The sequence below is a fragment of the Orcinus orca genome, chromosome 10, assembly GCF_937001465.1.
Source record: "Orcinus orca chromosome 10, mOrcOrc1.1, whole genome shotgun sequence".
In the NCBI taxonomy this organism is placed as follows: Eukaryota; Metazoa; Chordata; class Mammalia; order Artiodactyla; family Delphinidae; genus Orcinus; species Orcinus orca.
Genome location: NC_064568.1, coordinates 36,892,396 through 36,916,248, shown reverse-complemented (window position 1 = coordinate 36,916,248; position 23,853 = coordinate 36,892,396). Strand labels below are relative to the sequence as shown.

General features: G+C 41.7%; 1 protein-coding gene across 2 annotated transcripts in view; it reads left to right on the top strand.

Annotated features, from left to right (window-relative positions):
* The window catches only part of RAD54L2 (RAD54 like 2), a 90,899-nt gene that overhangs the window by 27,598 nt on the left and 39,448 nt on the right, over positions 1–23,853 (top strand). For both annotated transcript variants that reach the window (XM_033424498.2, XM_033424493.2), the window contains exon 3: positions 9,260–9,455. In XM_033424498.2, coding sequence (XP_033280389.1) covers positions 9,314–9,455 — 142 coding nt within the window. In that variant the 5' untranslated portion in view covers positions 9,260–9,313. The remainder of the gene's footprint in view (positions 1–9,259; positions 9,456–23,853) is intronic.

Genomic DNA, 23,853 nt, shown 5'->3' with positions numbered 1-23,853 from the left:
TTAGCATAAATAACCTTTTAAATGAAAAATAACTATATTTTCCAAAACAAAAAAATTAGAAGGGTATCATTGTTTTACACATTCGAAAATTTGAAAATGTCTGAATAGAGGCAGCTGGATTCTCAGATCTGGTTCTGCATTTAGCCTGTTGTGACTTACTGTTTTGTTGTTGACTTATTGTATTGTTAAAGTACATGAAGAATGTAGTTGGAGAAGGGAGGAGTGTTTTAATATCCTTTTCAGATAACTGTGGGTATTCTTTGTTTTATTTATTTTTTATTTTTGGCTGCTTTTGGGTCTTCGTTGCTGCATGCGGGCTTTCTCTAGTTGCAGTGAGCGGGGGCTACTCTTCGTTGCGGTGCATGGGCTTCTCGTTGCGGTGGCTTCTCTTGTTGCGGAGCATGGGCTCTAGGGATGCGGGCTCAGTAGTTGTGGCTCACGGGCTCTAGAGCGCAGGCTCAGTAGTTGTGGCGCATGGGCTTAGTTGCTCTGCAGCATGTGGGATCTTCCCGGACCAGGGCTCGAACCCGTGTCCCCTGCATTGGCAGGCAGATTCTCAACCACTGCGCCACCACGGAAGCCCCACTGTGGGTATTCTTTGGTACTATACCGAAACGCCGAAAAATGGTAGTTTCTTCAAGGTTAATTGTTACAGAGACTTTGAAACCATATCAAGGAACTTTTTGTATTCTGTTACATTAAAATCCATTGGTCTATCTTGCACTTTGAATGGCTCTTTAACCCATGCATGATTTTGACTTTCTGGCTCCCTTGAAAGGGTCTGAGGACCCTCAGGACCTGAGGGAACCACCCTTTAAAAACTGCTGTCATAGAATCTGGAAGGGGTCTTAAAGATGAACTCAGGCCCATCTTTCTTCTAGGCTGGAGTAAGAGGGGTAATGGAAGTTGTGGGAGAACTGATATGCCCAAGGTAATGCAGCTAGTTTCGCATTGAGCTGTGACTATAATTTAGGTTTCTTGACTGATTCTTTAAACTTGGCTTCAGTACCTCTGCTGTGCTTGGTGCTGGCCTCACTGCATTGCCTTTTGGGAGTTGTCTCCTGTGGCCCTGCTCCTTGGAGTCTTGAATGTTTGTTCACCTTTCCTTCCTTATTTTGTCTTAATTTTCTAATTGCCAAAAGTCTCTTTAGGTTTCTGAATAAAATATTTTGATCTCTTGTCAGTTTAGCTCTGTGGCTGCTTATGTGTATTAAATGTGTTTTTAAGTAACTGAAAGATAGTCAAAAGGCATTTAGGCTACGTGGAAGTTTGAAGTACACATCAGGTCTTTATCTTGCACAAGAAAGGTGTTTTGAAATAACTTTAGAGCTCCACAGTCGATCTCTCACAGCAGATTGGAAGAATCTTGTAGATACCCAGGCAGTACTAATATATATGAACTGAACTCTTTTTCCCCTTTGAATTATGTAAATTCTTTGACTAATGGGTTTCTTTGAAGGGGTGTTGCTTAAAGTTTTGGGCTGAATGTTTTCATGCTCTGAAAACTTTCCTCCCCTTGTAAATTAGCATAAGTGCATGGTTTTGTTTATATTCTTAATGGAAAAAAGGTGTGAGTGGCACTTGCTGTTGAATTGCTTTGAGATCATTTGAGGAAATTTAGTATTACTCAAGGTCACCAAAATTAATGAGGACATGGCAGTTTGGAATGGATTGTTTTTATCAAAGGCAGGATCAGGATGCTGCTGAGGAACACAAAGACATCTCTGAAATTTCACAGGCTGCCCTGCAATGGTGAAGCAGTGTGTGATTGCATTTTTCAGTGTGGACTCTCCAGGCTTGGGCTGCTTTGTGAACAAAGGCTTTGTGTGTGTGTGTGTGTGTGTGTGTGTGTGTGTGTGTGTGTGTTTAATTTTTTAGTATTAGTTGTTTTATTTGTTTTTTTATACTGCAGGTTCTTATTAGTCATCAATTTTATGCATATCAATGTATACATGTCAATCCCAGTCGCCCAATTCAGCACACCACCATCCCCACCCCACCGCAGTTTTCCCCCCTTGGTGTCCATACGTTTGTTCTCTACATCTGTGTCTCAATTTCTGCCCTGCAAACTGGTTCATCTGTACCATTTTTCTAGGTTCCACATACATGTGTTAATATACAATATTTGTTTTTCTCTTTCTGATTTACTTCACTCTGTATGACAGTCTCTAGATCCATCCATGTCTCAACAAATGACTCAATTTCGTTCCTTTTTTGGCTGAGTAATATTCCATTGTATATATGTACCACATCTTCTTTATCCTTTCGTCTGTCGATGGGCATTTAGGTTGCTTCCATGACCTGGCTATTGTAAATAGTGCTGCAATGAATATTGGGGTGCATGTGTCTTTCTGAATTATGGTTTTCTCTGGGTATATGCCCAGTAGTCGGATTGCTGGATCATATGGTAATTCTGTTTTTAGTTTTTTAAGGAACCTCCATACTGTTCTCCATAATGGCTGTATCAATTTACATTCTGACCAACAGTGCAAGAGGGTTCCCTTTTCTCCACACCCTCTCCAGCATTTGTCGTTTGTAGATTTTCTGATGATGCCTTTTTTTTTTTTTTTTTTTTGCGGTACGCGGGCCTCTCACTGCTGTGGCCTCTCCCGTTGAGGAGCACAGGCTCTGGACGTGCAAGCTCAGCAGCCATGGTTCATGGGCCCAGCCGCTCTGTGGCACATGGGCTCTTCCCAGACCGGGGCACGAACCCATGTCCCCTGCATCGGCAGGCGGACTCTCAACCACTGCGCCACCAGGGAAGCCCCCTCATTGTAGTTTTGATTTGCATTTCTCTAATAATTAGTGATGTTGAGCAGCTTTTCATGTGCTTTTTGGCCATCTGTATGTCTTCTTTGGAGAAATGTCTATTTAGATCTTCTGCCCATTTTTTGGATTGGGTTGTTTGTTTCTTTAATATTGAGCTGCATGAGCTGTTTATATATTTTGGAGATTAATCCTTTGTCCCTTGATTCGTTTGCAAATATTTTCTCCCATTCTGAGGGTTGTCTTTTCGTCTTGTTTATGGTTTCCTTTGCTGTGCAAAAGCTTTGAAGTTTCATTAGGTCCCATTTGTTTATTTTTGTTTTTATTTCCATTACTCTAGGAGGTGGATCAAAAAAGATCTTGCTGTGATTTATGTCAAAGAGTGTTCTTCCTATGTTTTCCTCTAAGAGTTTTATAGTGTCCGGTCTCACATTTCGGTCTCGAATCCATTTTGAGTTTATTTTTGTGTATGGTGTTAGGGAGTGTTCTAATTTCATTCTTTTACATGTAGCTCTCCAGTTTTCCCAGCACCACTTATTGAAGAGACTGTCTTTTCTCCATTGTATATGCTTGCCTCCTTTGTCATAGATTAGTTGACCATAGGTGCATGGGTTTATCTCTGGGCTTTCTATCTTGTTCCATTGATCTATGTTTCTGTTTTTGTGCCAGTACCATATTGTCTTGATTACTGTAGCTTTGTAGTATAGTCTGAAGTCAGGGAGTCTGATGTAAGGTTAGATTGTTTATTTGAGAGTTTTCTTGTTTCTTGAAGTAGACTTGTATAGCTATAAACTTCCCTCTTAGAACTGCTTCTGCTGCATCCCGTAGGTTTTGGATCGTCGTGTTTTCATTGTAATTTGTCTCTAGGTATTTTTTGATTTCCTCTTTGATTTCTTCAGTGATCTCTTGGTTATTTAGTAACGTACTGTTTAGCCTCCATGTGTTTGTGTTTTTTATGTTTTTTTCCCTGTAATTCATTTCTAATCTCATAGCGTTGTGGTCAGAAAGGTTGCTTGATATGATTTCAATTTTCTTAAATTTACTGAGGCTTGATTTGTGACCCAAGATGTGATCTATCCTGGAGAATGTTCTGTGCGCACTTGAGAAGAAAGTGTAATCTGCTGTTTTTGGATGGACTGTCCTATAAATATCAATTAAATCTATCTGGTCTCTTGTGCCATTTAAAGCTTGTATTTCCTTATTTATTGTCATTTTGGATGATCTGTCCATTGGTGTAAGTGAGGTGTTAAAGTCCCACACTATTGTGTTACTGTTGATTTTCTCTTTTATAGCTGTTAGCAGTTGCGTTATGTATTGAGGTGCTCCTATGTGGGGTGCCTATATATTTATAATTGTTATATCTTCTTCTTGGATTGATCCCTTGATCATTATGTAGTGTCCTTCCTTGTCTCTTGTAACATTGTTTATTTTAACGTCTATTTTATCTGATATGAGTATAGCTACTCCAGCTTTCTTTTGATTTCCATTTGCATGGAATATCTTTTTCCATCCCCTCACTTTCAGTCTGTATGTGTCCCTAGTTCTGAAGTGGGTCTCTTGTAGACAGCATATATATGTGTCTTGTTTTTGTATCCATTCAGCAAGCCTGTGTCTTTTGGTTGGAGCATTTAATCCATTCACGTTTAAGGTAATTATCGATATGTATGTTCCTATGACCATTTTCTTAATTGTTTTGGGTTTGTTTTTGTAGGTCCTTTTCTTCTCTTGTGTTTCCCACTTAGAGAAGTTCCTTTAGCATTTGTTGTAGAGCAACTGGTTTGATGGTGCTGAATTCTCTTAGCTTTTGCTTGTCTGTAAAGCTTTTGATTTCTCCATCAAATCTGAATGAGATCCTTGCTGGGTAAAGTAATCTTGTTTGTAGGTTCTTCCCTTTCATCACTTTAAGTATATCATGCCACTCCCTTCTGGCTTGTAGAGTTTCTGCTGAGAAGTCAGCTGTTAACCTTATGGGAGTTCCCTTGTATGTTATTTGTCATTTTTCCCTTGCTGCTTTCAATAATTTTTCTTTGTCTTTAATTTTTGCCTATTTGATTACTATGTGTCTCGGCATGTTTCTCCTTGGGTTTATCCTGTATGGGACTCGCTGCACTTCCTGGACTTGGGTGGCTATTTCCTTTCCCATGTAAGGGAAGTTTTCGACTCTAATCTCTTCAAATATTTTCTCTGGTTCTTTGTCTCTCTCTTCTCCTTCTGGGACCCCTATAATGTGAATGTTGTTGCGTTTAATGTTGTCCCAGAGGTCTCTGAGGCTGTCTTCATTTCTTTTCATTCTTTTTTCTTTAGTCTGTTCTGCAGCAGTGAATTCCACCATTCTGTCTTCCAGGTCACTTATCCGTTCTTCTGCCTCAGTTATCCTGCTATTGATTCCTTCTAGTGTAGTTTTCATTTCAGATATTGTATTGTTCTTCTCTGTTTGTTCTTTAATTCTTCTGGGCCTTTGTTAAACATTTCTTGCATCTTCTCGATCTTTGCCTCCATTCTTTTTCCAAGGTTCTGGATCATCTTCAGTATCATTGTTCTGAATTATTTTTCTGGACGGTTGCCTATCTCCACTTCATTTAGTTGTTTTCCTGAGGTTTTATCTTGTTCCTTCATCTAGTATATAGCCCTTTGCCTTTTCATCTTGTCTATCTTTCTGTGAATGTGGTTTTTGTTCCACAGGCTGCAGGATTGTAGTTCTTCTTGCTTCTGCTGTCTCCCCTCTGGTGTGTGTGTGTGTGTCTTTGTGTGTTTATTTCCTCCTGTGTGTCTCCCTGCCAGGGGTTAGTCTAAGGGCCGTGCCCACATGATTAATTCTGCTGATTCTTGGTCAGGCAACACTTTACAGACAGGTGTGGTCTTTTAATTTAGCAGGGCAGAAGACCCTTTTCCTTCACTCTCAAGATTGCTTTGAGAGGCTTGACTGGGATTGGCTGTGTGTTTCTTCGTAATTATAGCCTCCTTTTAGCAATCCCAATATATTAAACTGTAGAAATTAACATATTACTTAGGGGTTGAATATTTACCTTTCAGAGTGGTTCTGTTTGGAGTTCCTTTAAATAGCTAGTTCTCCCATTTCATTAAAATAGAATTTGAGTCCCAGAATTTGCTTTGTAGGAATATAGGTCCTTATTAAGGTGCAACACACCCATGATCACTCTCCTAGTATCTCTGTGTCTTAGAGGCAGAGCTTCTCTTCACTGGAGGTTGAAGCAGCGTTTCACATGGGATGAGGAGCAAATGGGGAGATGCATTTTCTTCCTTATCAACTTTTTTCTCACGTCTGTCTATCAGTTATGCTAAGAGCTAATTTTTTGAATCAGGGCTGCCTTCCCTGTGTTCTGAAAGGCTGTGCCCACATGGAAGTGTCTGTGTGGGTGGGTGGAACCCCTTAGAGACAAAGTTTAATTGACTGTGCTGCTGCCCCCAAGATCAGCTTTTCCTCTGCCATTTTCCCTTTGTTGCTTTTCTGAAGGTGATCAGTAACAGCAAAACCTGCCCCTTAAGTAGTTTGTATGGTTCTAAAGAGCTGAGAAAAGAATTCATTGTGTCCTCTATGTAAAGAAATTTAGTGGCTCATGGAAGGGAAGGAAAGAGAAAAACCAAATTTGATGGGACTTAAGAAATCCATTACTTTCCAGTTTCTTCTCTGTTATGGGCATCTGATGGCCTGGGTACTATTTTAAAGTTTCCTCTGTTTTTAAAATGTTTTGAGAAGGGGGCTGGATCAATGTCTTTCATAGTGTAATATATGTGGTTGTTGAATGTTTAATTGATGTTTGCTTCTGTCTGTCAGGAGCTTGGGACTGAGGTTGTTTTGAAGATGTTTGTTAACTGGAGGTTTACAGGCTTTTCATTGTTATTGCTGACCTTTCAGTGATTGTTATTCTTCCATCACCACACAATTTCTTCTCTAAAATGACAGGAATTCAGATTACCTAAAGGTACTTGCTAATTAAAAATTGTTCTCTAAAAGCCACTCCATAATCAGCCAGGCTCACTGTAAGCAAAACACTTATTAAGCAGTCGAGAATGAAACAGGGGGTTTATGCTGATTATGAACATTGACTTCCAAACACAGAGTAGTTGCTGATGAATTTTCATTATACTAATATTTAGAAATAAATTTCACTTCTAAACCTGCTGATATTTAATTGGTTTATTACTTCCTTTCTAAAGCCTAATGAACTAAAGATATAGGTTTCCTTCAGAGACTTGGAATCTGCTTTGTCAGTGAATGGTAGCTCAGCATTAGTTATATTTTTTTATATATATATATATATATATATATTTTTTTTTTTTTTTTACTACTTATTTTATTTTATTTTTGGCTGCATTGGGTCTTCGTTGCTGCATGCGGGCTTTTTCTCTGGTTGTGGCAAGCGGGGGCTACTCTTCGTTGCGGTGCACGGGCTTCTCATTGCAGTGGCTTCTCTTGTTGCGGAGCACAGGCTCTAGGCGTGCGGGCTTCAGTAGTGTGGCACATGGGCTCAGTAGTTGTGGCTCACAGGCTCTAGAGCACAGGCTCAGTAGTTTTGGTGCATGGGCTTAGTTGCTCCACGGCACGTGGGATCTTCCCGGACCAGGGCTCGAACCCGTGTCCCCTGCATTGGCAGGCGGTCTTAACCACTGCGACACCAGGGAAATCCAGCATTATTTATATTAATATTTATTTGTGGATCACTTTTCTTCCCTGTACCTTAATGCCGTTTGTAAATGTTTTTGGAAGTGTGTTATTAATGCAAAATTTTGAATTTTATTTCAGCGGCCATGGCTCACAGGCCCAGACACTCTGCGGCATGTGGGATCTTCCCAGACTGGGGTGGTACAAACCCGTGTCCCCTGCATCGGCAGGCGGACTCTCAACCACTGCGCCACCAGGGAAGCCCTAACTGAGCAGTCTTAAACTTAAATTCCAGTTTTCCAAAATTCTAAAGGATCCAGTTTGCTTTGTTTTGTTTCTGTTTCTGTTCGGAAGAACATAGAAATTCTGTTTCAAATTGTGTCTGGACCTTAATAAGAGATTCCAGTTCTGGAATAGTATTTGTGTTAAATAATTAGAGACTTGTGTTTCCTTCTTTTTTTTAATTTTGGGAGATGAGAGGAATTTTAGGATGACCTGATTCTGGATGTGGTTGTCTACAACAGTTTGTCTTATAAAGGATTATTTATCTTGTGCCCTTCTCCCCCACATTTTATTATTAAAATAAAACAAGTATACCAAAAAATTGAAAGAATTGTTGAATCTTCATGTTAATATTTTGCAATATTTGCTTTGTCACAAAACAGTCCGTCTAACTTTCTTTGTCTTGTTTTTTCTTTCCACTCAAGAAGAAATGATCTTGCTAATATAGTAAAGTGGAGAGAGAAACAGACAGACATGCATAGTGCCTGACACATAGTAAATGTAATAGAGCTGGTTGGCAAGAGAGAGAGCGAATATGAATGAATGAATAGGACATGCTTCTAGGTTTAGGATACAAAGAAGCAATTCCCAGCTAAATCCCTGCCATTAGGGCCTTACTGTTGGGTCAGGAGGTGAGAAACCAAAGAAGGCAAACACTTTGCCAGGTAGCTCATATGAAGCCTTTGGTGAAGGTCAGCATGGTTAGCATGGCTACTGGAGTTCAGAAGAGGGAATATGATCCCAGAAGACTGGGGCAGTTGACAAAGGCTTCTTGGAAGAAATGGAGGTGGAACTGGGCCAAGAGGTAGGGCAGAGCCTGAGAACAGAGATGTGGGCACAGGGGTATTCTTGAGCCATGGGGAGCCTGAGGCTACCTATGTATTTGGGAGGAGTGACAGTGTGATAAATAGCCAGTTGCCTGTAAGCGCTTTATTCAGGTGATTGGAGAGTGGACCATCTTCCTTGTAGTGCTCCAAGGCAGGGCCCACTTCTTATTCCCTGAGCACTCCCAGTTAGCTCCAGGGCTCCGCCTTTGCTGCTCACTCTGCCTGGACTCAGTCCTTCCAGATGTCTGTGTGGCTCCCTCTTCCTTCTGGCCTCTGCTCAGTGAGAACTTCCCTGTTCCCCCTCTATAAAATAACAGCTCCTTCTGGCACACACTAGCCAACTAACACCCTCTAACATACTTTTTTCTTCTTTCTACTGTGTCCCCAAAGCCTAGTACAGTGCCTGTGATTATATATACATGTATATGTATATATAGAGATATAAAGAGTTGGTGCTCAGGGAACAGTTGATGCATGAAGGAACGAACAAATGGGAATTCTGAGGTGTATAGGGCGTTTGGGCAAGAAAATATCTTAAAGGGACTAAAGAAGCAGCTAAGAGAAGCTTGAGCTGGGCAGAGAGTCACCAAAATATGTCTTACGGCCAGTGCCCTTGTGGGGAAGGTTGAGATTTGGGTATGGTTAGCTGACCTGCTTAGAAAAGCTCCCAGGGAATTCATCCTTGACATTTTCTCTTTGAAAAATTCATGCTCCTAAGTGAAGCCTTTGGTGATTCTGATGCCTCTTGTGCTCCTCCTAGGATCCCTGCAGTGGACCATGAGACGGTAATGTCCACTGAGGACCTCTGGGAGCCATGTCAGACGAATCCGCCTCAGGGAGCGATCCAGACCTGGACCCAGACGTGGAGCTGGAGGATGCGGAAGAGGAGGAGGAGGAGGAGGAGGAGGTGGCAGTGGAGGAGCATGGCAGGGGTGACGAGGAAGACCTGCTGGATGGTGAGTGACTCTAGTGAGTGACAGAGGTTGCCTTATCTTTATTCTAATAGAATTTTTGCTGAGACAACTTGGTGTTGGCAGTTGGATTTCTTAGGTCATCATCCATCATGAGAAGGCAAAGACTGGAACATAGCAACAATGAACTCATATGCTCTTCCCCAGGAAATAATTTGTTGTTCCTCTATATAAGCCTCACTTTAGTGCTGGAAGGACCTTTAGTATTCACCTTGTCTTTGATGATGTGCAGACTTAGGTCTAAAGATTTGAGACTGGAGCATGTTTGTTCAAGTCATGGAGGGAGTCAGTGGCAGAGTTCCTGTGGTGAGACAAAGAGGTGGTCTGGTGGTCACGGACCCATCAGGTGGCCACAGATGGGTGTGAGGATAACCGTGAGTGGTCTGTGAGTTTCCTAAGTTACATTCACAATCTTGCTTCTGTGAAGATGAGGAAGTTATCTGAGGAGAGATTATTAGAGGGGTTCACAACTCCAGAAAGCTTATTGCATCTCCTGCAGGGCTGCTCTGCCTCCTAGCTACTTCAAGTGACTATAAATTGCTCCTACTGGGAGAGAACTGCCCCTCTGTAGCTGGTGGACCCCTTCTGGGCTCCTATTTGGTTTGCTTGGCTCACCCTTCCTTTGTCCCCAACTTGCTGAAGTGGCATTGGACTTTTCCTTTTCATCATTAGTCTAATGTTAGGTCATCTGGCCAGCCACACAGCTTCTCAATTAATTCTAACCTTTCATGGCATAGGATTTGGTTGTTTGTAAGCTTCCTGTTGACCTAGGAATAAAGTTTTTGTCTTTTTATAACACACCAGTATTCAGTTTTATACCTGAACATTGCACTAGATCGTCGTTGCTTGGATCTTCAGGAGCCTAGGAAGATGCATTCCTGCCATTCTCCAGATTCCAGGAGAATGAGCATCTGTCCTCTTCGTTTGCTGATGTTACTGTCTTCAGTTCTCATTCATCCTAACAGCTGCCATATGGTTCAGGGATCAATTTTCTGTCATTTAAACTGTCTAGAGGTCTCTGCCCCATTTCCAGTTTACCTCTGGCAGGAAATTACCATTTCACTTCCCCACCCCCCACAACAGCATCTTCTGCTATCCACTGCCAGCTTGTTCAGCTGGAGTCTCCCCACAGCTAGTTCTGCAGTTCCCGTCTATATAGTAGAATGAGTAGAAATAACAGAAGATAGTGATGTGAGGGTATATCATCAGACTGTCTTGCTTGCCTCTCATGGTTCTTTTTTTTAAAAATAAATTTATTTATTTTATTTATTTTTGTCTGCGTTGGGTCTTTGTTGCTGCGTACGGGCTTTCTCTAGTTGTGGCGAGCGGGGGCTACTCTGCGTTGCGGTGCGCGGGCTTCTCATTGTGGTGGCTTTCTTGTTGCGGAGCACGGACTCTAGGCGTGCGGGCTCAGTAGTTGTGGCACGCAGGCTCTAGAGCACAGGCTTAGTAGTTGTGGTGCACCGACTTAGTTGCTCCCTGGCATGTGGGATCTTCCCGGACCAGGGATTGAGCCTGTGTTCCCTGTATTCGCGGGTGGATTCTTAACCACTACGCCACCAGGGAAGTCTGCTACCCTTATTCTTATGGAGTTTGCAAGGAAAAGCCAGATGTCCCACTTCTTTTCCTCTGGTATTTTTTTACTTCATTACCTGTGTTGATTTCTCTGCTGTTTTCCCGGTTCTCCAGTAGGGGACTGTCCCTAGGAAATCACTGTTCTGCTTTCTGCCCTTGATTAGTTTATGTCTTCTAGAATTTTTATATAAATGGAGCCATATAGTATATTCATTCTCTTTCTGGGAGTCTGACTTCTTTCACTCGGCATAATTATTTTAAGATTCATCCATGTGTGGGACTTCCCTGGTGGCACAGTGGTTAAGAATCCGCCTGCCAACGCAGGGGACACAGGTTCGAGCCCTGGTCCAGGAAGATCCCACATGCCATGGAGCAACTAAGCCCGTGCACCACAACTACTGAGCCTGCGCTCTAGAGCCCGTACACCACAACTACTGAAGCCCGCGTGCCTAGAGTCCGTGCTCCGCAACAAGAGAAGCCACCACAATGAGAAGCACGCGCACTGCAATGAAGAGTAGCCCCTGCTCGCCACAACTAGAGAAAGCCTGCAAGCAGCAATGAAGACCCAATGAAGCCCAAAATAAATAAATCTATAAAAAAAAAAGATTCATCCACATGTATATATCAATTGTTCATTCGTCTTCATTGCTGAGTAGTATTCTATTGTATAGGTATACCCCAATTTGTTTATCCATTCCCTGGGTTTCTTTCTTTTGGGGGGGAGTTCCTTTTTTTCTTTTGTTTTGTTAATACAAATAAAGCCACTATGAACATTCATGTATAAGCCTTTGTATTGACATGTGCTTTTATTTTGCTTGGATAACAGATTCTGTCATCTCTATTGGCTATCCAAGTCATGGGGGACAATGGAATCAGAACTAAGAATAGAACCTGTTTATGTTTTGCTAGAGACCTCCCTTTAGATGAGCCATTAACATCCAGCAAATCAGATTATTCATCTATCCGTGAATCCAAGTGACTATTCTCCAGCCCATAGACCACCGTTTATTTACAAGACTATCAGAGTAGACTTGGTCACATTCATTATCTGAAATCAAGGTCTTGTTAGAAAGGTACCTAACAGAGTCTGTTAGGAGTCAAATTTGCATAAAAAGCTATGTAGCCCAGTATTAGTGCCTAAAAGAATGGCAGGTCTCAAAAGAGCATGGGGCACCAGGAGAACAATACAGTATGTGAGAGTGGCAAGGGAAAGGAATGCATTCAGTAATTCAGTAATATTTATTGAGCTTCTACTCTTTGACTAGGCATGGTCATGGGCATTGGGAATACAGCAGGGGATAAAAATGCCTCTCCTCATGGGATTTTCATTTTAGTAGGTTGAGACATGATAAATAAGTACATAAACAGTATGTCAGAAGGTGTTAAGTGCTATGAAGAAAGGGGAACTGGGTAAGGTATGAATGTGGGATGATGCTTTTTTATGTCGACTGGTCAAGAAAGACTTTACTTGATTAGGTGACTTTTGAGTTGAGCCATGGAGGAAATAAGGGAGCTAGCCTGGTGGTTGTCTAGAGAAAGAGCATTCCAGGCAGATAGGATAACAAGAGCAAATATCCAAAGGCAGGAGCTTTCTTGGTGTGTGGAGAAAACAGCAAGGAGCCAGGGTAGCTGAAGCAGAGTGTACCAGGCTGAGGGTGGTAGAAGAGAGGCCGTGGGGTCAGACTGTGTGGGGTCTTATTCTGTGAGGTGGGAGCCATTAGAGGGTTTAAACGGAGGAAAGATCTCACTGGATGATATGTAAGGAACAGGCTGTGAAGGAGCTGAGGGCAAAAGCAGGCAGGTCAATTAGGAGGATACTGCAAAATTCCAGGCAGGAGGGATGGTGGCTTGGTGGAGGTGGTAGAAGTAGTTGGATTCTGGATATGTTTTGAAGATGGAGCCAATAGAATTTGTTAATGAAAGAGATATAGATTGTGTCAGAGTAAGAGGGAAGGTAAGGATGGATTCCAAGTTTTTATTGAACAACTTGAAGATGCCATTTTCTAAGCTTAGGAAGATGAGGGGAGAGGTACAGATTGGGGACAGAGAGGAGTTCGGTTTTGAAGACATGTTAAGTTTGACATGTCTTATGCCTCCAAGTTGAGATGTCCAGAGGGCAGTTGACTATCAAATTGAAGTTCATGGGAGAACTCTACATTGGAGGTTAAAAAGTGGGATATATCTGTATATGAATGGTACTTAAATCACAGGACAGGATAAGATTATTCCAGGAATAAGAGAAATTAAAGAGAAGTGGTCTGAACAACTAAGCACTTGGCAGCAGAGGCAGGGAAGGAATGAGGATGATCTAGGAAAGAAGATTGAGAAGAAATGGTCACTGAGGTAATAGGAGACCCAAGAGAAAAGTGTTATGGAAGCCAGGTAGGAAAAAAAAATCATTTCAAGGAGGAAGTGATCAACCGTGTTAGTTAAAGGCAACCAATAGTCCTGGTAGTATGAGGACTAAGAATTGACCGTTGGATTTAGCAGTGTGGGGGTCCTTGGTGGCCTTGATCAATTTCAGTGCAATGATAGGGACTCAAAGAAGAACAGGTGGAAAACAGGTTTTATCTTTTTAACTTTTTGCCAGTGGGACTGATCAGGTAGGGAGGGAGAAATTGATGGTGCAGGAGAGATTGGGGGCAGTCCACACTGGCTAAAGCCAAGCTGTTAACTGTGGTCTGGGAAAGCCTTTGCCTAAGCACTTTAGTGTATGATAGAGGAACACCCCACAAGACAAGGCAACCATCTTCATCTAAATTTTGTGATCTTGGGCAAGTCCTTGATGAGCCTTTAGGTTCTTTTCCACAAAATGAAAAGTCTGCAACCTGAATTCTAGATCTGTTGTTCTCTTGTTCTGGATGAAGACAGGGAAGAATGGGCATGTTTTTAGGAACAAAAAGGAATCACCAAAACAAAAGGGCTATGAATCAGTGGGGGAAGCAGTTAGACCTGTGACCGAATGCACTAAGACAGGCAAGACAGTGTTAATAGCATTCTATTGCATTTCAGCATTTTGTTCTCAACATAGAGGAAAAGCAGCATTCCTTAAATTACAGATTCAAGCCAGATCTTTTTTTTTTTTTTCGGCTGCGCCACACAGCATGCGGGATCTTAGTTCCCAGATCAAACCCATGCCCCCTGCAGTGGAAGTGTGGAGTCCCAACCACTGGACTGCAAGAACTCCCTCAAGCCAAATCTTTTTCTTTTTATTCTGTATTTCTCTCTTCCTTCTCCTCTTCCCCAGAAACTTGTGTCACTTTTTCCTGAGACAACTTGAATATCTGTTGTTGGACTGATTTTTCAGAATAGTGTATGTCAGAGTTTAGGGTGACCTCCATGTTAGAAATGAAGTAGTGCTGATTTTGATAATTGTTCCTGTCCTCCTTTTCTGTGTGCTAGGGTTAGGGAAACAAAGGGGCAGAGAGTTTGGGTGCGCTGGGGGCCGAAGATTGTTTTATAAACCTGCATCAGAAGAGCATGTCAGACATTGACCCAGTTGTTCAGAGTGACTTTTTTTTTTTAATACATGTTACATTTTATTTTATTTATCTTTTTTGGCTGCATCGGGTCTTAGTTGCGGCACATGGGATCTTTGTTGCAGCATGCAGGATCTTTCGTTGTGGTACGCGGGCTCTTAATTGCAGTGTACAGGCCTCTCTCTAGTTGTGGCGCGTGCACTCCAGAGCACGTGGGCTCTGTAGTTTGCAGGATGCAGCCTCTTTAGTTGAGGCATGCGGGCTCAGTAGTTGCAGTGCATGGGCTTAGTTGCCCCGTGGCATGTGGGATCTTAGTTCCCCAACCAGGGATGGAACCTGCGTCCCCTGCATTGGAACGCGGATTTTTAATCACTGGAACACCAGGGAAGTCCCCAGAGTGAATTGTAGGGCCTTTAACATTCCTTCCCAACAATCCAGGGAGTGGGAGTATCTGATTGTGGTTTTAGTTCGTATTTCCCTAATTACTTAAGGTGAGCTCTTTTCCACATGTTTATGATCATTTTCACTTTTGTGAAGTGCCTGAACTCATGTTTTTGACCATTTTTCTTTCTTCCACAAATTTCTTATTGATTTATAGGAATTCTGTATATCTGGATGTGAGTCTTTTTAATACACACACACACACACACACACACACACACACACACACACACACACACACAGCTTTCCCATTTATATTGCTTGATTTTTCACTCTCTTAGTTGTGTATTTTTTGCAGTTTTATAATCTTTTTTAGATTGTATTTTTGATGATCTATAGATGTTTTAATTTTAATGAAGTCAAATTTATCATTTTTTTTCCCTTTATGTTTAGTGCTTTTTGGGCTTTGTTTAAGAAATATTTGTCTACCTCAAGGTCATGAAGATATTCTCCTGTTATCTTCTAGAAGCTTTAATGTTTTACCTTCACATTTAGGTCTAGGATCCATCTGGAATTGATTTTTTTTTTTTTTTTTTTTTGCGGTACGCGGGCCTCTCACTGCTGTGGCCTCTCCCGCTGCGGAGCACAGGCTCCGGACGCGCAGGCTCAGCGGCCGTGGCTCACGGGCCCATCTGCTCCATGGCATGTGGAATCCTCCCGGACCAGCGCACAAACCCGTGTCCCCTGCATCGGCAGGCGGACTCTCAACCACTGCACCACCAGGGAAGCCCTGGAATTGATTTTTGTGTGGTGTGAGGTAGGGGTCAAGCTTCATCACCCCCCCACCTCCACCGATATGATTATCTAATTGATCCAGTATTCTGCATTACCTTTTTATTTTACCCTTTGTTGTAAACGAAGGCACAGTACATATGTGGTTCTGTTTCTGAACTCTATTTTCTTCCCTCATAACTTTCAGCGAAATGGGAGTAGAGGAGAGATTGTGCAGGGTGGTGGCTAAGAGCATGGACTCTGGAGCCAGATCAACCACCTGAGTTCAAATCCTGTCTTTACTGCTTATAGCTTTGTGAAACAAGTTTTTTCATCTGTAAAATGGGAATATATGTAGTATCATCTACTTAATAGGGCTGTTTCGAGGACTGAATGGGTAATATTTGTAACATGAATAAATCTAGCTGAAGGATAACAAGCATTGCTGGTGAGCTGGGCCCCAGTGCTTTGGGGAGCAGAGCTAGTGACTAGAGCAGTTTTGGATGGACTTGGGCATGACTGGGCATGGGGTAGGGTCCATATCTAGCAGAGCTCACCACAGACCTGTGCTGGGACTACAGCTATTCCCCAATTGCTGTGCCTGCCCTGACTTCGGAGTTACCCAGCAACCCTCCTGAAGAGAAGGTTTTTCAGTATTGTTTTAATCATCTTCTGAAGTCTTCAAATAATCTTTGGTCCAATATAGAATACAGAAGCATAATGTGCCAGGTTTGAATGAAGTTCCGTAAACAGCATACCAAGAGAGACAGCAGCAGCTATTAATTTTCTCTCTGCAGCTATATTGATAGGCACTACAGCTTAGCAGTTGGGCACATACTAAAATAAAAAGGAAGAAACCTAGAGAGGGCTTTCTGGACGCTAACCTTTAAGCAGAGACCCAAAAGAGAGTATAGGTTAGAATTGTCATTAGAATCTAAAACATAACTGTTAGATGAAGAAATGGGGAAAGACGGACACAGCCTCAGCCAAGGCCTAGAGACCTTGAGAGCACTGTGCTTTTGAGGCTAGAGAGCAGGGAGTGGAAGGTGTGTCGGTGCAGGTGGTTGGAGGGAGGTACTTGCTGGTCAGAAAGAAGGCTGGATACTAGCAATCAGAAAAAGCCTTAAGCATTTTAGATTTTATCCTAAGGGTAGAAGGAACATTTTAAGGTATTTTAGAAGATCCTGGGTGGGTGGAGACTGTGACATGATCAGATTCAGAAAGCTCTCTTTCTGCAGCAAGCAGCATGGATTGGAGGGGGAGTCATCAGAAGGCGGCAGGGTGACCCTTTGGAGGCTTGTGCCAGAATCCAAACCAGGTAGTACAGTGGTATGGAGAGAAGTAGAGTGGGATATTTAGGTAATTTCTTCAGGCACAGAATTTGTGATTGAACATGAGGAGATGAGAGGTTTTCTCCTTGATGGTGATCATATATGGTAGAGGTCTATAAAGTTTCCTTGTGGGATGTAAGGTCCTGGTAGAGCCACTGCTGAATGCTCTTCCAGCTTAGAAATGTTGTACTTACGTTCCAGCCACTCTTTTAATCCAGAAGCAAAGACGCAGTGTGCTCTCAGATAGATGCATATTTTCTTTGCATTTTCTGTGGCCCTAAGGAAAAGATTTGTTTTATATCTAATGTGGTCAGTCAGAAAGGGCTTTACCTGTCTTTCTCTGACCAGAATTTACTCTCCAGCCTTTTGCATTCATAGAGTTAACATTTAAGGTTTCAATTAATGAGACAATTCAGGAGGTCGGTGACATGCAATCGTTTATTATTTTGCCAAGGCATGACTTTAAATGATGCTCTCTGGGGTATGGGAACTGATAATTGAGCCCTGCCCTCCACGGCATCTGCTCCTCAACCTGCCTTGTTTTCTGCTCTCAAATCAGAAATTCTTATCCTCAGTAAGAGTCTGAAGGGATCATTTAACTGTTTCAGTTATATGTGAATGCATTTTGTGGAGGAAATGTTGTGCTGGAGGTATCTTTCTTCTCTCTTGCCTCCTGTGCTTTCCCAGAATGATATCTGATGCTCTGCTTGTGAAACCCTAGTCTTTGTGTACAGCCCTTTCTCAACTACTGAATCCTCCTGGGAATTGTGTGTGTGTGTGTGTGTGTGTGTGTGTGTGTGTGTGTGTGTGTGTGTGTGTTTTGTGGTCGTAGCCTCAGTGCTTCAAAGCGTTCATCAGAAAAAATAAACTGAGTTGTGTTGATTTCCGCCCCCCCCATACAGGTTACTAGCATGCTTTTGTTTGTTCATAGGACCAGTGTTACTGTCTTCTACTCTCTTAGGTTAACAGATACAACAGTAACCAATTTTGGAAGACTATCACCTTAGTGTGTGTACCCAAGTCCTTTCTTAAATAAAAGCAGCAGAATTTGAGCTGTTGGTGTTACTCTTTCCCCATCCCGTCTTAAAAGGGACAGCATTTGTGCCCTCCTAGTTTCCTCTTGCTTGTTGTGGACACCCTTACATGGGGCCCTAGTGAAGTTTGCGTGTTTTGCAAAGATTTGTATGTTATTCTGTGCTTCCATCACCATTTAAAATGGATTTTCAGGTGGGAGAGTATGGAGCTTTACTTGCCTGAGCTCCAGAGGGAAGGGCTACAATCCCCCGAAGCTGCAAGCAGGCTTGTTCTCTTCATTCCTCTCTTAAAATCTTCCCTTTGCGGTGCAGAGGTCCTGTTAATTCTAGCCTCCTTGAGAGAGGCTGCCAGTTGGAGCCCTCAGGAAGAGCAGGAAGCCCAGCATAGATTGACATGGCCCTTGAACTAGCGCCAGCCCCGACACCTCTCTCAAGCAGTTGCAGCATCCGGTACCACTTTACTCCCTGTAGTGCTGAATGGCAGGTGGTGAAAGCACTAGCTCTTTAGTGATTCTGAAGTTTCTAGGAATAATTTGCTTGAGTTTTTAATCTATTTTTATTTCTCCCATATTTGGATCACTCATACTTTGGGAAACAAGCAAAAACTATCTCATTGCTTCTGTCTTCCCATTCATATCCCTAGCCTATTTCTTTTTTTTAATAGAGATGTAGTTGATTTGCAGTATTATATTAGTTTCAGGTATACAACACAGTGACTCAAAAATTTTATAGATTATACTCCATTTATAGTTATTATAAAATATTGGCTATATTTCCTGTACTGTACAATATATTCTTGTAGCTTATTTATTTTATATAAGAGGCTTGTACCTCTTAATCCCCTACCCCTATCTTGCCCCTCCCTTCTTGTCTCTCCCTCCTAGTAACCACTAGTTAGTTCTCTATATCTGTTTTTGTTTCTTTTTTGTTATATTCAGTAGTTTCTTTTATTTTTTATATTCCACATATAAGTGATAGTATATAGTGTTAGTCTTTCTCTGTCTGACTTATTTCACTAAGCATTATACCTTCCAGGTGCATCCATGTTGTTGCAAATAGCAAAATTTCATTCTTTTTTATGCCTAGCCCAGTTTTTTTAAAAGATCTGTTTATTTATTTATTTTTAAATTTTTATTTATTTATTTTTATTTTTTGCTGTGTTGGGTCTTTGTTGCTGCACGCAGGCTTTCTCTAGTTGCAGCGAGCAAGGGCTACTCTTCGTTGTGGTGCGCGGGCTTCTCATTGTGGTGGCTTCTCTTGTTGCAGAGCACGGGCTCTAGGTGTGCAGGCTTTAGTAGTTGTGGCTCGTGGGCTCTAGAGCATAGGCTTAGTAGTTGTGGTGCACGGGCTTAGTTGCTCCGCAGCATGTGGGATCTTCCCAGACCAGGGCTCGAACCTGTGTCCCCTGCATTGGCAGGCAGATTCTTAACCACTGTGCCACCAGGGAAATCCCCTAGCCCATTTCTTTAAAAAAAAACACACATTACTAGGGAGTTGAGAGACCCTTGGAGAACTCTTGAGGAAACAGTGACCAGCCTGTTGTCTCTTTAGTCCCTTGGCAGAGTGTAGAAGGAAGGGCTCTCCCCACCAGGAAGCTGGCTGCAGGTTGCCAGGTGCCACAGTCACCAGGTGCCTTGGGTGGTGTGTTGTTTCTCAGTGAACTGCAGTCATTTCCAGATAGGAGTTGGCTCTCTCTCCACCTTCTGTTCCTTGGGCAGCAGTAAGATTTCTCTTCCTTAATGCATGATGATGGCTAGGTGTGGGGTTGCTTGTGGAATTCTGGGGGATAGAAGGAATGGGGGAAATCAAGCTGAGTAGGTGATTCAGTATTCATGTTTGGCATAAAACCATAAAACCATTCATGTTTGGCATAAAACCATGGCATAAAACCATGTTAAGGATGATAGTGGATGTTTTCTTATGACTGATGGAATAATAAAGTTGAGTGATTAGAGAAAGCTGGGAAACACTTCAAGAACCAGCTCAAATTTCTCAAGTAACGATGTCAGTTTTGGCTATTTGTGGTGATGATGTTTTTCATATTTAAGTGTTCATATTTGTAAGTGTTCATATTCTGGATATACTAATCCTTTACTATTTATATTGTTAATAGCATCTAGTCTGTAGCTTATTTCTTAACGTTGCTCACAGTGCTCTTTAATGTAAAAAAAAATCTGTAATTTCATTTTAGTCAGTTTAAGCAATCTTTCACATTGTTTGATAGTCTTTTATTTCATGAGTGAAAAAGTGAGAGGACATAGGAAAGGCATATTTTAAAGATTGGGGTGTGGTTTTCATCAGCATCTTTGGGCTTAATTTGGATTTTTAAAATTTTGATTTTGTGAAATTATTCTAGACATTACCTTGTCTGTAAGATTTTAGTGAAGCCAAGTATTCACTTTACATTTTCTCTCATTTCTTTATATCTTATTCAGAAATTAAACTAGAATCTTTCAACATTTCAGCCTTAGTCTGTCTTTTTTCCTTTGCTCAGAAGTTCCTACCTTGTGGCTGATTTGCTGAGAACTTGGTAATTCTTGCCTGTTGTTGCAGAGATGGCCAGAAATCTTCATCATCATGCTGAGCAGAGTCAAAATTAAATCTGTCTGCAGCAGAGGGCTAGAATTTCAGATGGGCTGAAAAGAGGTGTAGTTGTGTTTACAAATGACTGTTTCTTTAGTATTTTGGCCTTGATTGTGCTATAAGCAGTGGTTCTCTACAGGGATTGATTTTGCCCCGAGGGAGACCTTTGGCAATGTATAGAGACATTTTTGGTTGTCACAACTGGGAAGATGCTACTAGGATCTAGTAGATGGGTGGGGGGGGCCGGGATGCTGCTGAACACCCTACGATGTACAGGAGAGCCTCCGACAACAAAGGATTGCCCGATCCCAAATGTCCGCAGGGCCAAGATTGAGAACCCCTGTGCAGTCTTGGTATCTTTTACAAATGATTTGCAGTTGTTACCCAGCCCTGTGAGAGCTAAGTGGAAAGCCTGGCCCTTTCTTTTCTTCATGTCTTAGGTTGTTTAATAAGTTAGTTAGAGTGATATCGGTCCCCTTGCTCTCAGATCTCACTTTAAAAGATGTGTTTAATTTAGAACTCTCTAGTGACTTTTAGCATTAATGCTGTGAAGAGTTATTTCTTCCCAAGGAGCAACTATGATGAGACTTTTTTTCCCTCTCAAACTGGCTTCTATGACTATTTTGAAGGTGAATCACATTTTGGTTTGTGTGAGTTTTTAACTTTTTAAGGCTTATTGGCAAATATATTGGCTTGTCATGACATATATTGAGTCAGGGAAAGCTCGGTCCACAGAGAACATCAATATGCGCTCATAAATGATGATATATTGAAGATATTGAACATAAACATACTGAATAGGAACTGGTATACTTCAGTGGATTTTTTATTCATATGTGTTTTTCTCTAGTGGCAGTTTTTTTTAATAGAAACAAGCTCATTTTGAAAAATTCAACGTATATTTATTGAGCATCTGTTAGACAGCTGGCATTTTTGTTAGGCTTGAGGGATATAGTGGAGAATGAGATGGAAAGAATCCCTGCCTTCAAGGAGCTACAGTCTAAAAGGAGAGGTTCTTGATAAGAACCCTGTAAATAATAAAGAAAGGGAATAAGCCCCAGGGGTTGGGAGGAAGGGCCTATTTTAGCCAGTGTGTTGGTTGTGGCAGTGGTGGTAAGGCTCTCTGAGGATGTAGCATCTATGCTTCAAAGAATCAACTTATGGTTTTGCTTTTGCTCTTTAAAGTATGTTTTCCTCTGCTTTTTATTGTTTTCTTCCTACTGCTTTCTTTGGGTTTAGTTTCCTGTTCTTTTTCTAATTTTTTGAAAAGAAAATTTATTTACATCATTGATTTTCACTCTCCGTTTTTTTGGGGTTTTTTTTGCGGTATGCGGGCCTCTCCTGTTGGGGAGCACAGGCTCCGGACGCGCAGGCTCAGCGGCCACGGCTCACGGGCCCAGCTGCTCCGCGGCATGTGGGATCTTCCCGGACCGGAGCACGAACCCGTGTCCCCTGCATCGGCAGGCGGACTCTCAACCACTGCGCCACCAGGGAAGCCCCACTGTCTGGTTTTTTTTGCTTTTGTTTTTTTGCTGCCCTTTGCCTCATGCGGGATCTTAGTTCCCCGAACAGGGATTGAACCTGTGCCCCCTATATTGGGAGCATGGAGTCTTAACCTCTGGACCACTCTCTGTTACTTTTTGACATTAATTTAAGGCTATGAATTTCTTTTTAAGAATAACTTAGCAATATCACACGATTTTTAAAAATCAACTTTATTATATAATTTACATAAAGTTCACATTTTTTTACCAGTGCAGGTCGATGATTGTTGACAAATGTATGTACCCATGTTATCATCACCCTAATCAAGATACAGAAAATATCCATTTTCCCAGAAAGTTCTCTCATGCCCGTTTGTAGTCAATTTTCCAGGCAACCACTGAACTGATTTCTGTCATTATAGGTTAGCTTTGCCTGTTCTAGCATTTTATATAAATGGAATTATACAATACATATTCTTTTGTCTTTGGCCTCTTGCTCAGCATAATGTCTGTGAGATTCATATGTATTGTTGCATATGATCATAGTTTGTTCTTTTTTTACTGCTGAGTAGTATTCCAATTGCATGAATATATTACCCCTTGTTTATACATTTATCTGTTGGTGGACATTTAATCTTATGAATGAACCTGCTCTGAACATTCCTATAAAGTTGATTTTTTTTAAAAATTAGAGATATGTTTTTCATTTATTTTATTTTATTTTTATTTATTTTATTTTTTTGGCTGCATCAGGTCTTCGTTGCTGTGCACAGGCTTCTCTCTTGTTGTGGCATGCAGGCTTCTCTCTAGTTGTGATGTGCGGGCTCCAGGGCACGTGAGCTCTGTAGTTGTGGTGCACAGGGTCCAGAGCGCTCTCTCGTTGAGGTACGCAAGCTCAGTAGTTGTGGCATGTGGACTTAGTTGCCCCGCGGCATGTGGGATCTTAGTTCCCCAACCAGAGATCGAATCCGTGTCCCCTGCATTGGAAGGTGGATTCTTTACCGCTGGACCACCAGGGAAGTCCCTGTTTTCATTTCTTTTAGATAAAATATCAATAAGTGAATTACTGGGTCATATGGTAGGTGTATGTTTAACTTTATAAGAAACTGCCAAAATGTTTTCCAACATGACTGTACCTCTTCACACTCCTGTCAGTAGTACCATGAGAGTTCCAGGTGCCCCTCACCACAGTGAGACCAGCTACCATGCATCACCATACAAAATTGTTACAGTATTATTGACTATATTCCCTATGTGTACATTACATCCCCATGACTTATTTATTTTATAGCTGGAAGTTTGTACCTCTTAATCCCCTTCGCCTATTTCCTCTGTCTCCCCATACCCCCTCTGACAACCACCAGTTTGTTCTCTGTATCTATGAGTCTATTTCTGTTTCATTTTGTTTGTTCCTTTGTTTTGTTTTTTAGATTCCACATACAAGTGAAATATGGTATTTGTTTTTCTCTGACTTATTTCACTTATACCCGCCAGGTCGATCCATGTTGCAACAAATGGCAAGATTTCATTCTTTTTCATGGTTGTGCAGCATTCTCCACCTCTGGAATCTTGTCCCTTCAACTCCTGGTTGTCTCAGCATCTCTTCAATGCCTTCAAAAGAGTTTTGTTGTTGTTTGTTTGTTTAAATTTGCTAACATATTCCTAGCTGTTCTTGGTGCCACCTTTGGTTTGCCTCAAGCTATTCCGTCTTAGCTGGAAGCAGAAGCACCAAGCCAACATTAAAA